General features: G+C 38.7%; 1 protein-coding gene and 2 long non-coding RNA genes across 5 annotated transcripts in view; 2 read left to right on the top strand and 1 right to left on the bottom strand.

The window, feature by feature from the left end:
* Nucleotides 1-3,801, bottom strand: part of CRADD (CASP2 and RIPK1 domain containing adaptor with death domain) — a 146,655-nt gene extending 142,854 nt beyond the window's left edge. For 2 of the 3 annotated variants that reach the window (XM_006197903.4, XM_015248282.3), the window contains exons 1-2: nt 3,680-3,801; nt 2,057-2,360 (exon numbers count right to left, since the gene is read on the bottom strand). In XM_006197903.4, the coding sequence (XP_006197965.3) occupies nt 2,057-2,354 (298 nt within the window). In that variant the 5' untranslated portion in view covers nt 2,355-2,360; nt 3,680-3,801. The remainder of the gene's footprint in view (nt 1-2,056; nt 2,361-3,679) is intronic. The other variant, XM_072973920.1, reaches the window with a different exon arrangement.
* The window catches only part of LOC140700463 (uncharacterized), a 33,602-nt gene continuing 19,923 nt past the window's right edge, over nt 3,240-16,918 (top strand). Inside the window, exon 1 of the long non-coding RNA XR_012078858.1 lies at nt 3,240-3,333. This is a non-coding gene — a long non-coding RNA (uncharacterized lncRNA). The remainder of the gene's footprint in view (nt 3,334-16,918) is intronic.
* Nucleotides 3,413-10,564, top strand: LOC140700200 (uncharacterized). Its single transcript, XR_012078514.1, has 2 exons — nt 3,413-3,578; nt 10,170-10,564. It is a non-coding gene; the product is annotated as an uncharacterized lncRNA (long non-coding RNA).

Here is a 16,918-nt window from a genome sequence, read left to right on the forward strand (position 1 = left end):
ACTGAATGATGGGAAGACAAGTGTTCACTGTGCTGTTACTCTTCACATCTTAGTTATATTTTGTAATCTTACTTAAAATATTCAACAACTAACAAAAACTACTTTAAAAGTGAGTTTATGTAATTGTCATCATGGAAAGTAAAGAGAACATTATGTAAATCAAATCCTTTTTTCAGAATCTTTTTTTCAGTAGCAGTGTTACTCAACAAGACAAACAATAAAAAGTACTTAATTTGTACTCTTAGTACAGATAGATTAGTAGCCAATTTATCGTGCCATTTGACCACTTCCACATAATCAAATTAACATTTTTCCAAACACAACACAGATACACTCAATTTTTTCCCATTCCAACTGTTCCATACTGCTTACTTTTTAAAAAACTATTTTTCCCTCAACTTCACTGTAACTTTCACCATTTGGTTAAAAAAAAAACGTAAATTTTTCTTTTTCTTTGAATGAATTGGAAGAAATTAATGGGGTGACACTTCTTTGAACAACATACAACAGTATTATTGACAACATCACAGTGATTGTGAAAATTAAATTAAATATTTTGGAAGTAACAGGCTTTCAGTTTCCCTGTTTTGTTGTTTCCAACTATGTGTTAACAAGAGGAACCTCCAAGTCAAATACCAGGAAGACATTAGACACCATAACATTACTTTTAACATCTCCCCAATTCTGTTATTTATTCTGTTTTCTATCAAGTGGTAGAAATGTCTTAACTACATCAGTTTGGCTTTGTTCACATACCTGGAGTATTTAATTTTGTAAGGACAATCCAATCTGAGAATATCTGTAGTCCTCAAAGGCCAGTTTTTTTCAGTATTTAAAAGCCTAAAGACATATATTTATCTGTAATTTGGCCATGCTAGGAAATTAAAATATTTTTGCTTCTTCCACTGGGATTTTACCAGGCCTTCCTAAGTTAACCAATTATCTCAGGCTGATCAAATATTCTGACAGATGGCATTAATAAAAACAGAAGAATTAATCATGATACTTAATGCACGTGGTCTGGAAAATCATTTAAAATATGAGGTCCGTGGGGCAAAAATAATCAAAGTGGTCTTTTTTTTTTTTTAAATAATCAGTTATATTGGTATTTTAAAAATAACAACAAAGAAGTCTGGGGACCTCTAAGTTGGGGTAGTTCTATCATTGCTATCAAAAACTCCTGAAAATGTTGATTTCCTAACTCTGCTAAAAATCTGCAAGTCAACTCTCTTTTTTTCCTTTTGCCAGTTCAGTTCTCTGCTCCTCAATCTGTGTAAAAAGTAGAAGTCACAGGAGGTGTTAACAGGAAACAAGTGTTTCATATCACATCCTCTTTCTGCTGCAGGCCAGTCTGATAGCACTAGGACTGCTTCTCTTTTCCTCAGGTTCCAACTTTCCTTAAAATCAAAATGAGACCCCAGTCCCCTGCCCCCCGTAAAATTATTGTCCTTACAAAATTAAATACTCTGGGTATCTGAACAAAGCCAAACTAAAAAGGACAACTTTAAATCAATGGCCTTTAAAAACAAACTAAGTCAGCCTTCCAAATAATCCCCTTTGGCCCTGCAGAAGAGCCCAGGGAACAGGTGCAAGGCGTGCCTTCCTAGAGACTGTCTCCTCCTTCATGAATCTGACCTTTTCCAGCCGGCCGCTCTGGCACCCCACGAATCAGTTATCAGGAAGCCTAAAGCCTGCTTTCCCATCTGCACTTTCCAAATGGCTGCTGATGCCAAGGGCTGAGATATGACCTGGCTCTCATCTGAGAACATGCCTCCCAAGTGACCTGCCAACTTTCCCTGGAAGCATTTCTAAATGTATTCTCTGACCTCCCTCCTCACCTTCTCAATCATGGTTCATCCTTCCTTCCTTCCTTCCCTGAACTGCCTAATTCCACCTCCTCATCCGGTCCCTTCAATGCCATGTGCCTTCAATTCAAACTCCTTACCCATTTTCAGAAACTGCTGATCCCTCCCAGCCTAAAAATCCAACTTCAAGTCCAAAGGGCATAGTTACAACAATTTTGGAGCTGGTTTGAAGAGATCTTTTTGAGGCCTACCTGCAGGCAGCTCAACTATGGTTTCTTCTCTTGCCTTCTCCAGTTTCTCCCTTACCCAGGGAAATTCCTGAAGGGAATCTAGGAATGCATCGAACGCTTTAGGACCCCTGGAAGGTAGAATATCCAGCAGCAGCATTGTTTTCCGGAGGCCTGTAGCTTGAGCTTTAATTTCTTGAACATGGTTTTCCGTCAAGACCCCTTCCTGGTAAAGATACTGGAGAACCAGTCCCTCCACCAGTACCTCTGCACCCAGCTCCAGGCGAAGGGAGCGAAGAACTTGCTTGTCTCTAGCCTCCATTTCCCCCTGGGAAAAAACAAAACGGTATCTCAGATCACAGGGATGATGATGAGCCCTGAAAGACAGTGTCTTACAATGCAAGTTCCTCAAGGTCATGGACATCTTTGTGAACCTCAGCAGAGCTCCAGGCCATGGTGTTTAATACACTGGCTGAGCCAAGCTGAATTAATTTCAAATGTTTCTAAACATGATGAACAGCACCGAACATGAATCATTCTCTGTTTTTGCTTTCCACACAGTGGGGTCCTAGCTCGATTCCTTGTGCCATAAAGGGATTTGGGAAAAAGCTGAACGGAGACCCTTCTTTAAAAGCAACTTTTATCTGAGGATTACACAGGAGTATTCCAGTTAACATGCTTGAAAAGAACTAGTGCTTTTATTTTAACATTTCCTTCATCAGATACCCCTCCACCGCAGAAACTGCGAATATTCAATTAAGCAAGTGCCCTTTAGATGGTGGGCATTTTCAGAACCTGATCAGCAATGGGAGTAGGGCCCGAAAACAGCAGGTACTGATAAGTTTAAAGATCTTTACCCTAAGGAAAAAGGCCTATATATGCACCACTGCCTTCAAGAAAAATATGAAGAGTTCATGCCCAGTCTACGGTGAATCCTAAATGTAGTCACAGACTCCAGCCCTTCCCTGGGAGAATTCCCAGTCTCTATCACAACACTACCATGGGCACACATGCATAGGACATTTAATGGTTTGGGGTTTTCTTCATTTTGTTTGAAAGGAAAAATGTCCACATGCTAGTCCCTGGTCAGAAGTCACGCAAGAGTGGAAGGCATGTTTCCAAGACGAGTCCACCAGTGAGCAGAGGGGCCGCCACGAGAGTAACTAGGTGGCGAGGAGTGGGGGTGGGGTGGGGGCAGGGGCGGCAGATGAGGCTTCATGACACCCACAGAAACAACCCGGGCCGGCGACCCGGACCCCCGGCCCTCCTCGCAGGCCTCTGTGAAGTCCGAGAGGCGGCAGGTGAGCAAGGGGGTGGGGGTGCACTTTAAGCTGCCCCCGCCCATTTGGAACTGTTTATTCCCTACTTTGCCAGCTGAAGCCTGGCGGCGTTAGGAACAGGAAGAACTACCAGAGATTTTCAGAGCAACCTGACCCGTTAAAAACGGGGTGCTGGGAATAATCTTCAGAGCAGACCGAGGGGAGAGCGGGCCCCAGCACCTCACTGTCACCCTAACCCGTCCGGGCTCGTGAACGCCGCTAGCAAGGTAGGGACGAGGGAGCCACGCAGGGCCCAGGCCGCAGACGCCGCGGCGCGGAGCCTTCAAGAAAAGGTGGATACGGGGGGTTCTGGTTTCCTATTACTTACGTCCGCAAACACGTATCTTAAAAAAAAAAAAAAAAAAAAAAACCTGCAACCGGAATCCAGACAGTCAGGGAACCTGTACCACAAGCACCATCTTTGTTGAAGGCGAAAGCCGTGAACAGGAAGTGTTGTCGCCATCTTTATTAAGGGCAAACACAGGAAGTGCTGTGGCCATCTTTATTGTTGGCCCTAGTGTTGGGATGAAGCCTTTTCCGCCATGTTTGCTGTGGGTAAATAATATCACCTGGAGTTGGAAAGTAATGATATCATTCAGGGAGTTATTGAAGGAAAGGAGTAATTGGATAATTGCATTTTTTAATTTGATAGTTTCATTTTAACACATTAACTACACCAGGACCTTGCACACAGTTGACAAAATATAGTTAGGTCTCAAAAGTCACCTTTTTCAGGAAGACCTTCTGTGACCACTTTTATTTAAAATCACAGCATTCATCTCCTGCACGCCTCATCCCCTTTTCCAGCTTTATTTTCATCATAAGCACGTATCACTATCTTATTAAAACTTTTACTTAATCACTTGTTTATCACCTGTTTCCCTCCACTGAAATGCAGGGTCCTTCCTTTGTATCACAAAGGTCCTGTCCACAAAGAGTTTATAAGTCAACCAGTCGGGATTCAGTTATTAGCAATTAACTAGCTATTTTGGGCAGGCAGGAGTTTGTCATGAGGAATTGGGGTCATTCACAATCACTAGAAAGGCTTGAGAAAGTCTGGACACCTAAGGATGACCCCCTAAACAACACTGCCAAACTGGCTCATGGCCACAACCAGGAAAAGGGAGTCAGGAGCCACCATTCCACAGTCCCAACCTCTTCTCAACACTGATAGAGCAATGACTGCACATTGAAACACTGCCGCAGAAAATCCAAGGTATCCACAGCTGTATTTGCCAGCAGCATCAGAACAGCAGCACCTGCAAATCTCACTCTAATGCATTTAATGAAACCTAATTTGCATGCAGAACATTAGTAGCAAGGGTGTCTGGGGCATGTAGTTTGTAATCGGAAGGCAAGACAAATGCATGCTCCAAAGAGAAAAGAATGTCATATTGTGGGTCCTTCCTCAAATTCCTTTATGAAATGAGGCAATCAATAAAGACATTCACTGATTCACTTTTAAGTCAATTTGGAGATATATACAGGAACCTGCTAAAAATCGATTGACAGTAACAGAAGAAAACCTAAAAATGTTACTTCTATAGAGGTTTTTACAACCAACATTTCTAATGAAAGATGGAAATATCTTTGTAAGCAAATCAATAGAAAGCAATTGTAAACTTCCCTCCTCAAAATATTCTAATTTTTGTAACCAATTTAAAGTGTTACTATACCCATATGCCATTTTATTGGGCCAGTGACAATATTTTTACATTGAGTGGCAAGTATTATTATAATTAGAATTTTACATATGTGAGAACTGTGGCATCAAAGTGATCAAGTGTCTTAGCCAAAATCTCCACAGCTAATATAAAGCAAAACCTGAATTCTGACCAGGTCTCTCTGATTTCATGCTCTTTCCAGTACACAGTACACCACACACCCCTGTATGGCGAAGAGTCAACTCTTCTAGTGACAGCTAAAATATTGGTAAATCATTCTGGTGCCACCTTCTACTCTTGATACTCTTGAGTTCCAGTTACACTCTTCACTATCCCCCTCCTCTTTTGTTCTGGAATTGCTGTCCTTTCCTGCGCAGGATTTTCCTTCTGTGTGTGGACAGGTGTTAACAACATTTTCTGTCCTCTTCCAGATAAAGTGCAGGCCTCTTGTGATACTGCCAATAGCTGAGGTTACTGACTTTGGGGGGAGAGACAAAATGTACTTTTTCCAACTATAAACTTGGATAATGTTCAAACATAGTAAAGTTGAAACAAATAACACCAAAAAACACCCATATAAAACTACCTATTTTAAAAACACTTCTTGATGATTCGTTGTATTTGAAAAGGCTTGAGGTCTCCTAGGAACAAGAAGGATACATTGATGATGATGTCCAGGGGCAGGTGGTCTCCATGAGAGTTCACAGAAGAGAAGAGAGTGAGAGATGGCATGAGAAAGAAGAGTTAGTGCAGGAGCTGGGGCACATGGAGACTTATGGTGAACAACATTAAAGGTTGGCTATTAAGGATCTCACTTAAATTCATAAGGTGAAGCCCTTGTCCATCAAATACCCCTTCCTATGGAAAATTTAGGAAAGCATCCATGCTGCCTCCTAAGCCACTAGGCTAGCTCTCTCATTGACTAGCCAACTGCTATCAATCAGCCTGTTGGAGGACCACCACCACACTAGCATAGAGTGATATCTGAGCAACACACCAAAGATTCAACTTTACTTATATTAATATCCAAGACCAGCGGGTCATGAAGGAATCAAACACAGATCAGAATCACTATCACAGGTGGTTACTCCTCCACTCCATTTAGTCCTCTCTGTAGGCTGGAATTGTGCCCCCACAGAGGATTAAGCACCTGTTACTCAGTGGTTACAAATCTATTTTCAGGAAGGACAGATATTTTCCTTTTTCTCTGTCCCCTACATGTTTACTTGTGTTAAGATATACCCATTGTGAGTTTGCAGAAGAAAGAGTCAAAAAGAATAAGTGTAGTATTTTTCTCTCTTTCAGTCTGGTCTTTGGTTTTGCAACCTTCAAAACAAAAATCAAAGGATTTGGATATTTTTGGTTCTTCCTGCTTCATAGGTGTGGAAATTAAGCTATGGAGAAAGATTATTTTAGAACTTAGAACTTAGAAATTTAGAACAGTTTCAGAAATAGTTTATGAATTAAATCACAAAGAAACCTCAATAAATTCAAAAAATCAATAATCAATAGCCTACAAACTATGCACTCAACCATTTTACAATAAAGTTGGAAATTTTATCCAAAGAATAGCTTCCATAAATCCCAAAAGTTTGGAAACCAAATAAAACACCCTAAACTCCTGACTTAAGAAAAGGTCACCTATTTCTATTGGTATAGCCATATAGAAAACAGTGTGGGAAAAAAAAGGAAAGCCTATCAAATACTACAACATGGATGAAAATGAAGGACATTATGCTAAGTAAAATAAGCCAGACACAGAAAGACAAATACCACACAATCTCACTTACAAGTGAAATCTAAAATTGTTCGTGAAAGGGTGTGAAGTTTGAACTATGCAGGATGAATAAATTCTGGAAATCTAATGTACAACATGGTGACTAGTGTTAATAATACCATATTGTAAATTAGAAATTTCCTAAGACAGTAGATCTTAAATGTTCTCACATATATACAAAAAGATAACTAAGACAACTCTGTGAGGTGATGGGTGTGTTGATAAGATTCATTGTGGTAATCATTTCACAATGTATGCATATCAAAACATCACATTGTAAACATATACAGTTTTTATTTGTCAATTATACCTCAAGCTGGGGACAAAAAGTCACATACTTCTAACCAATAGAGTGTAGAAAAAAAGAAAAAAAAATTATAGCAGAAAAACCTGGCAGACATCCCCTGAACCAAGTGAAGGTTAACATCCGAAATAAGTCCTGTTGAAAAGACAAGGACTCTAATTCAAAAAGACACATGCACCCCAATGTTCACAGCAGCACTATTTACAATAGCCACGACGTGGAAGCAACTTAAGTGTCCACTACCAGATAAATGGATAAAGAAGATGTGGTATATATACACAATGGAATATTACTTAGCCATAAAAAGGAATGAAATAATGCCATTTGTACCAACACAAATGGACCTAGAGATTGTCATACTAAGTGAAGTAAGCCAGACAGAGAAAGACAAATATTATATGATATCACTTACATATGGAGTCTAAAAAATAATACAAATGAACTTGTTTACAAAACAGAAACATACTCACAGAGATAGAAAACACACCGATGGTTACCAAAGGGTAAGGAGATGTATATAGATAGATAGATAGATATAGATAGATATAGATATATTAGATATAAATATACATATATATAGATGTATATCTGAATGACTGTGCCATACACCTGAAATTAACACAATATTGTAAATCAACTATACTTCAATTTAAAAAAAAGAAATAAGTCCTGTTGACATCATGTGCCCCAATATGATATGACAAGAGGTGTACATCGCCTCTGTGGTGTTCTTCCCCAAAATTCAATCTTTTGATGAGAGTTCATCAGACAAACCCAAAATGAGAGACCTTCCACAAAATATCTGAAAAATTACTCTTCAAAAATGTCAAGATCATGAAAGACCATTAAAGATGGAGAAATTGTCCCAGATTGGAAAAGACTAAGAGGATGTGACAACTATAGGAAGGGAAGAGGAGAAGAAAGAAGTAGAAAAGGAAGATGGTGAAGGACTTGCCCAGTGTCAGGGAGATATGAAGACTTCTGGATTAAATTCTTATTCCAATTTCATCTTTATCATTTCCTTGACATGCAACAGGAATCCCATGTAGCCTCCCTTCCCTGTAACCCTCTGCCCCCCCAAAAAACAAAAACAGAATTCACCAAAGGAAATATAGGCAACTACCCCTGTAATTGAAAATCCTAAAACTACATTTGGAATATGCAACCAGGCTGTCCCCTCTTTCCGTATAACTCTTAATAAATACATTATGCTGTAGATCATATTACCTAAATCATGTGCACTAAATAAGTATTCTTTTACTAAGTTATGAATTCTAACAATTTCTTCAGTTCTCTGGTATCTCATTTTCATCCTTCTCTGTTTAACTTACTTCACTTAGTATGACAATCTCCAGGTCTATCCATGTTGCTGCAAATGGCATTATGTCATTCTTCTTTATGGCTGAGTAATATTGCATTGTGTATATATACCACATCTTCATTATCCATTCTCTGGTGATGGACACTTAGGCTGCTTTCATGTCTTGGCTATTATAAATAGTGCTGCTGTGAACATTGGGTTACTTGTATGTTTTCATATTAGAGTTTTTGTCTTTCAAATTATTGCTTATTTTAAAAATCCTGGGACAGTTCACAAAACCCTAAATTGCAAACCTTTCAAAAGAGCTGAATACATTATTATTCATATTTTGTGTACCAATTTGATACCCCAACAACATTTCTAGATGTTTGAAGAATCATGCTATAAGACTTTAGTGATTGTTAATAATAGGATTATTGCAATTTATTTCTAATTTGAGAGAAATCAGTTTTTATTGAGCATTTATTATGTGCTAGAGTCAGTTAGGGCTAACAGACCGAAAAAGAGATATGATCTCTGTCTTCATGGAGCTGAGAGTCTAGAGAAGGAAACAAACATAAATAAGGAAACAAATACAAATTAATATTTACAAATCAGTATAAGTGCAATAAAGAAAAAGTGTTTTGATAAGTAAAACCAGTCTGGGGGACTACAGGGAAGGAGCTGATCTCAACAGAGTCTTCAGAAAAAGCCTCTTTGAGGAGGTGACCTCTCCTACTTTTCTTAAAAAAAAAAAAAAACTTGCAGTAGGTATAAGTAGCAACCATTTACTAGTTTCTATCAGCCACTACATTTATCACCAGGCAGTCAGTACCTAGACTATATTACCTTGTGCTTTATTTTGGGTCAGGAACAACCAAGCCAAAGTATCCTGAATGGCAAAAGTTAATAGCTAAATTCTCTTTCTGCTGAGTATCTACCAGGAGGACGTCATGTATCATTGACTGAAGAGAAACCCATACACTTCACACAGCAGACAGAAATGGATTTTCAACGTTTTGTGATGAGCAATTTAGTAGCTAACTTTCCATTTTGTTCAGGCAAAGTTACAAAGAAGCAAGCTATGCTGATATCAGGGAAAAGGGTCAAAATATTTCTCCATGAACAGCAACAGAATGTTTGAACCTGTTGAAGCATATGGACAAGTATTTGGCTGAGACCACAGAATCTGACATCATAAAGCACAAAAAAATTAGTTTTACCCACCCCCCAAAAAAACCCTAAGTATTTCTAATACCAATTGGCCGCACTGACCACAGAAAAACTTCACATGGACTTTACTGTACTGAGAGTTTCTTTCCAAGCAGAACTACATCATCATGAGTGCCAAGATGATTTATCAGTAAATGCACCATGTGGTTGAATGAACTAAGCTTTTATCTGGGTTTATTTAATAAAGTCCATTTAGAAATTAGACAATGACTACTAAATATAACGAGTTTTGTTTCACCATAATTGATGCTAGGCTGTTCTCTCTGGTAACAATCCTCCAAAAAGTTCAGCTGCACCTTAATAAAGCAAATACAGCCAATAGCCCAGAAGAGGGTGCTTCCCTTCCTTCCCATCTGCGCTAAGTGGGCATGCTTCCAATCCACCCACTAGCTATACAGGAAGCATAGAATTTTGAACAAATAGTGGAGATTAACACTGAAGCATCGGAACTGCTCTTTGGGGAAACTGTGTTTGATTTAATAGAGGAAAGAAATCAGCCGTTAAAAGTGCTGATGGATCGTTTATGTCTCTTCTCCCCAGATAGTGAGAATATGAATGCTGAAGTCAACCAGTCAACTTGAAGTATGAAATGGGCTATCATAAGCTTCTCTCCACCCAGGGAAGCTCTCCTATTGACCAGAAGTAGAAGGGAGGGGAAAAGACAAAGTGAATTGCGGGCTGTGGCCTACCTCATCAAATTCATTTGGCCCACAGAGATTTCTCCTAATGGCCTAAGAACATCACTTATGCAAAAGGAAAAGAAAACACACTTTCCTTGTGGCATTTGAGGGGTTTGTTGTTCTTTTGAGTGTCAGTTTTAGGCTATCTTCTCTTCGGGACAGAGAATTGATTTTCCATTTTTGTGGCCCCTACTCAATCATCTAGTACTACATATACAGCATGCGTTCGGTAAATATATTTGACTAACAATGTGATTCTTCTATTGGTTTCATTTTACACGGAGTGCCTATGATGGTGCCTTGTAGTAGGCACTCAAAAATTGGGTCAAGTGTGTGCATATACAACCAATGTATTACAACCAGACTCCTTTTTGTTCCCCATTTATGTTTAATAAAAATGTAAGAAAGTCAAAAATTCCTATCAATACATACAAGGATTATATGTTACTACTATAAGATTTTGTTATGAGTCTTAAGTACCTGAAATTTTAAGAATACTCCCAGAATCTCTTCTTTTTTCTAACTGTACTCTTTTACCTAAGTACTCTCAACCAACCCACTCCATTAAATATTATCTAAAGGTAAAAAAATCTCCCAAATGTTTAGTTCTGGCCTCATGTATCCAGTCGTCTGCCTGACATCTCCACTTGGAGTTCAATAGGCAACTCAGACTTAATCTTTCCAAATCCAGGCTCTTGATTCTTCTTAACCTTAACCCATTCCTCCCCAACCAGCTCCACTTCTGTTAATGGTACTACCATCCTATCAAGCCAAAGACTAGAGGAGTCATCCTTCATTCTTCTCTTTTCCTCACAACGTCCATCCAATTCATCAGTAAGTCCTGTTGATTCTATTGCTACAACGTTTCCTCATCCAATCACATCTCTCCCTTCCAACCACCACTACCCTCTAAATTAGCATAATATCTTGTTCAGACTCCAGGACTTTGCTCCATCTTGTTATTAAATCTTAAATGTTACCCCCTTAGAAAAGCCTTCCCTGAACACCTGATCTGAAATTGCTCCCCAGACTCTATCACTTCACCTTGTTTCATTTTTTTCTTAGCACTTATCATTACCAATTAATTTTTTTTATTTGTTTGTTTGTCTATTGGAAAGGGGAGTATTTTTGTCTTCTACCATTAAAATGCACATCCATAAGAGCAGGGACCTTTGCTGTCTTGTGTTCTGCTATATTTCCAATGTCCACAAGAGAGGCTGACACACATTGGTGCTCAGAAATAGTTCTTGAACTGAGAAGTCAATGAATCAATTAGCTCATAAGCCTAAAATACAGTTGAACATGAAGAATAAGGAGAATGCAGAACAACACAGGATTGTGGGAGGGTTTAGCTCAACGGTAGAGCGCACACTTATCATGCCGGAAGTCCTGGGTTCAATCTCCAGTACCTCCACTAAAAAAAAGAACAAAAAAGTTTTAAAGAATCAAAACACAGGTTTTTAAGTAAAGTAACATATTCATTGAGACCCAATTTAAATTACCCAGTTTCTCTCAATACCTTTAACCTTACTATTTTAAGCTAACAATTACCGAACATTTACTACATGCCAGGAACTATGCACATTCTTTACACTTACTATTTCATTTAGTTTTATTCAATCTGTGCACAGCCTTATGAAGTAGACATGACTAGCTACGTGGCAGAGCCAGAATTCACATGCAAATAAGTCTTATCCCAAAGACCTAAGTCCTAACCTAAGTTAGGTTGCCTATTTATATGATATTCCCTGCAGATGGGCCAGGTTCCCTGGGAACATTCACCCAGGAGAGTAAGGTCAGGGCAGCTTAGCCTCAACTTAGAGCTCATGTCTCTTTCCTGGAAGGTTACAGTGATAGCGTTCACTTGGAGAGTGCATGGAGATCAAGGCTTGGTTACACAAGAACATTCCTCCTATGATGCACATCCTGCAAGCGCAGCAAAGTATTATTCAAAACAGCATTTGCCAAGTTAGAGAATTATTAAATGTCTGAGCCTTCCACAGAACCTACATAGTGATTGTTACATGCCTTCCAAGATTGATTTCTCCAAAGTTAAACATTTCTTTTACTGCACAGAAGGACTGGGTTCTTGTAAAGATCAAGTGAAGTAGTGCATATGATATCTCTTTGAAAAAATATGAAATTTCACAGAATATGCAGTATTATACAATCACAAAATTCTAGAAATGAAAAGGAACTAAGAAATGATCTCTTATTTCACAAAAGTATAAAAGGAGACACAGAGAGGTAAAGTGACTTGTAGCTGCAGGACCAGGAGCTGATAGAATGAAATTATGTCATTTACCAAATTTAGTTCTCAATATGTAACCAAGTAATGGCCCTTTCAGTCATTTTCCCTGAATTAATACTCATGATTTCAAACCTTCAAAATTATTCCAAGTTTATAATACTGATATACACATATATTTTTCTAGACTTTGTATTTTATTTTATTTTAAAAATTCCGGGTTACCAGTCTCTCATGTAATAAGCAATGGACAACATGTCACCTTAATGCCTCTGGGGAAGACAAAAAACAAAAATATTACTACATATTCTTGGAAAATAAATCCTTCAAAAATTGATTGGCACAGATACAACTGATGGAGAGTGTTTATAGGTGGCCCCAATTTCAGTAGGAAGTAATTGAAGGCTCCCTTGAAGAGGGTCTCCTTCATTACATGTGCTTTTTACTCTGCAGTTACTTCCTGAGTTACAACTGTAATCTTTCCAGTTCAAAATGGTCCCACAGTTCAGCAGTGGTTCAGGATGATCCACTAGAGCCAAACTGAACTGAACTCTTCATTCTCTACTTTTACGTGTCTCACACAGTTATCCTGACCTTCTGAGCCCTCAGACTTTAAAGATCATCAGAATCATCAGGCGAACCTGCAGAAGCAGAGCTCTGGGTCTGACCCCTGGAGTCTCTGGCTTGGAAGTCCTGACGTGGGCTTCAGTAACTTGCATTTCTAACTGGTCCCCAGGTGATGCTCTCTGGAGACCATTGTTGTACATTATGCACATTTCCATCAAGATTAACCAGGATTGAAATTACTTGAGACAGGTTTTTGTAACCCTGGATTAATCCTAGAACACAGGGCATAGTGACTTGAAATCCAGATGCCAGAGCCATATGTTTCATAAAAATGTATATTCAAAACCTTCTTGTTGAACTTTTTCATTCAGAAAACATAACTGTGAGACTCTCATGAAAATGAGTTATCAACTGCTGATTAGTGCTTTGAAAAATAATGAGTGTTATTGTTGCAGGTAAGATTCTATTAAGCATTTTCCATTTAATAATTCTTCAACATACTGAACAAAGAATTTTTACTCCTATGCAGTCCAGACCTGGTTCTGTTGCTTAGCAATGATCTCCACGAACCTTTACAGTACTGTGTTTTCCTCTTCAAAAAGGGACAGTGTGCCACAGGTACTTTTTAACTTCACCAGAGTGTTCCCATAAAAGTGGATTAATAATCATTCTGTATTTAATCTAACAGGCCAAAAAATTCTCAAGATGAGACGCTTTCTTTTAGGATGTTTTAAAATGCACTGTGCTCTTTCTTCAAAGTGAAGCTCTTTGATTCACAATCATTGTGGTAACTTCTGGAGGGATTCATCTTTCTGACAAAGAACCATCAATCCATCAATACATATTGTAGAGGGTCTCGTCCATGTTCATTTGTGTGCTGGGCCAGTGGGAGATTCAAAAGACTATCTGTGGACACATTTTGTACATTGTAAAGGAGGATGTTTAAGTATTATTGAAAGTGTCTCCTTCATAAGATCTATGACACATAAAAGAGATAGGATTAATTTAGAAGAAACAGTGGCAAACTATATAAGGCAGTATGCTACTAAATCAGCTACTAAATGAGGAGGCACTCCACTAAGAGCCTTTTTAAGCATTCAGAGGGCAGAAACTAGTAACAAGGAGAGCTGGCATTTATCAAGTGCTTCCTATATGCAAGACACTTCAAAGACATTATCTCTTTTAATTGTCACAACAGTCCTGTGAAGTCAAAATTATTAATATCCTCATTTTCAGATGAGAACACTAAGGCTTAAAGGTTAATTAGCTTGCGAGTAAACAAACCCGGGTCTGAGCTCAGTAAAGGATTGCTTCGCAGAGTGCAGCTACCTAGAGACCCACGCATCATGCTGCCCTTTCCCTTGGCGTCTCTCTGCATTATTCATACATGCAGAACCTAATTCCAGGCCGGTGTTCCTCTGGGAAAAGACCTCAGCTTTAATTCACACCTATAAACCTCTGTGAATACCTATCCCTTCTGCCTTTGCGGCCAACAGTAAATCCTCTGGGACAGGGTAAAGAAAGGAGGGTTTCTTCTTACATAGATTATCTTTAAGCAATGAGTTCTGCAGAGTGATCCATGATTAGACATAAGTATGCTGATCTGTAAACGCACACCCTGTGTTTTCATACTAGCAGAGAGTCACATCAGCCTTCAGATTTGAATTGCTGAGCATCTCCAGCTAAACAAACTTTCTCTTTGATTGTGTTAATAACACCCCGGACCTATATGGATGAACCTCTTTTAATCCAATGATTCCTTGAATTTTATCTCCAGCCTTGTCTTAAATGGCACCAGACTCCAAATAATAGTATGTAATTTCACCCTGACACTCTGCCTCCGTTCCCTGTCCACACCCAGAAAAACACAGCAAGATAAACAGTCGAATTTTCCAGGAGACTTTTGAAATAGAGGATAAGACTGGCTGCATCCTCTATGACCAGACTTGGGGTAAGGGGGATTGTGGGGCAAAAGCCAAACTCCAGGCCCACAACTTTGTCAATTACTTTACAGTGTCTCTGAAAATGTTGTAGAGGTAAAAGAGCATAAATGGTTAATAGTTCAACTGAGCCCTGAGCCCTGGATTGGGAAGGAGGAATCCTAGGTTTTAGAACTGCTTCTGCCTAAGTCTCCAGGTTTTCAGAGTCTGTTAAGTGTGAGGGAAAAGAAGGACAAAAATCTGACACTACCCAGCACTGTCCCGGATACAGTGAAATGGGAAGTCTCCTACACAGCTAATGAGAAAGTACATTAGTACAGTCCCTTTGGAGAGCACATGGCACGTTCCATCCTAGGGAAACTCTCTCACTTGTGTACAGAGCTCTCACACAAAAATGTTCATTGCAGAGTTGTTTACAGTAGGGAACAACTGGAAACAACTGCATGTCCATCAGGATAGTGAATAAATAAAATGTGGCATATTCATAAAATGCACCACAGCATTTAATAGGAGTAAACTAGTACCATATATTAAGATAGATCTCAAAAATACAACATTGCATGAGAATAAAAGCAAGTTGCAGAATAATATGTATTATAAGGTATCATTGTATAAATCTTAAGGGAGAAAAAAACAAACTTACATACAGAAATACCTGTCTGGTTTATGGTTACTACATATCAAGTAAGATTATTTTTTAAATGGCCTGAAAGGATATATACCAAATTCACACTAATGGCTGCCTCTAAAGAGACTGTGGAATTTAATTGGAGGTGGAGGATAAAGCTTCATTCTTACCAGAATGTTTCAGTTTTTTAATTAAAAAAAAAAGAATTTTGAAGAGAAAAGACAAAATGTTAACAATGATTGGTTCTTAACTGAATTGATGTTCATTTTCGTATTCTTTGTGTTTCGCTATATTTTGAAACATAGGCTTCACTAAAAAGAGAGAGAGAGAAAGCTAAAAACTGTTTAGTCTCCTTTCCAGCTCTGAATTTTAGAGTTGGATAATTAAGAACATCATGCATTTCCATTAGAGGCTCAAGACTGACCTCATTCTGGTTGATGTAGGAAATGCCAGAAGTCACGTCACTCTGGCCTGGGTATGCCCACTGAAACAAATGGGTGAACTTCAGTGATGCCTTAAAGTCCCTTCTAGCAGAGTTGGCTTCATAAAGCACGAGACGTGTGCAGTCGCAGACTGCCTCGTGCTGTGCTCGGAAGGGCCCTAGGCTTGGTTTCATGCTCTGCAGTCCCCCATCTAGAAATCTGTAATAATTTCATCTTTGAACTTGTGTTTTATAAATGAAATCCAACGAGGCGATGGAGTGTGCCCATGAGCAGTGTGCGTGCTCACAGTTCCTTGATGTCCCATTCACACAGAATTTCAGACCCACGATGTGTGGAAATTTAGTGAGACTCCAAGGAAATATACGATAGTATGTTATGGAAGTTGCCAGCTTCCATAGAGTGTTGATAGAAAGTGTGCATCTTAAGAAGTGAAATAAAACAATTGAGCTAGTTTAGTTTTGTGCAAAATTTCCATGCTTATAAGAACAAAACACATATGCACATAGGAGATATAAAATATAAGTTGTGTGATTTCTGTGATTCCACATATGAATGAAATGCTCTTATATATGCATTTAAAACTGGCATTGCATGATATAAAGATGAACGGTAAGATTTATGCTAATAATTTAATCTTTTTCACTTTTACTTACTTAGAATGACATTAAATAGCAAATAAAAAATATTTGGGCGATATCATGAAAGAAAGGAAAGGTCTTTTTATTTTAAAAATTTACTGGCCCCTTTTTCTGGCTTTTTGAACAAAGGGACCTGAATGTTCAT

The sequence above is a fragment of the Vicugna pacos genome, chromosome 12 (genome assembly GCF_048564905.1).
Source record: "Vicugna pacos chromosome 12, VicPac4, whole genome shotgun sequence".
NCBI lineage: Eukaryota > Metazoa > Chordata > Mammalia > Artiodactyla > Camelidae > Vicugna > Vicugna pacos.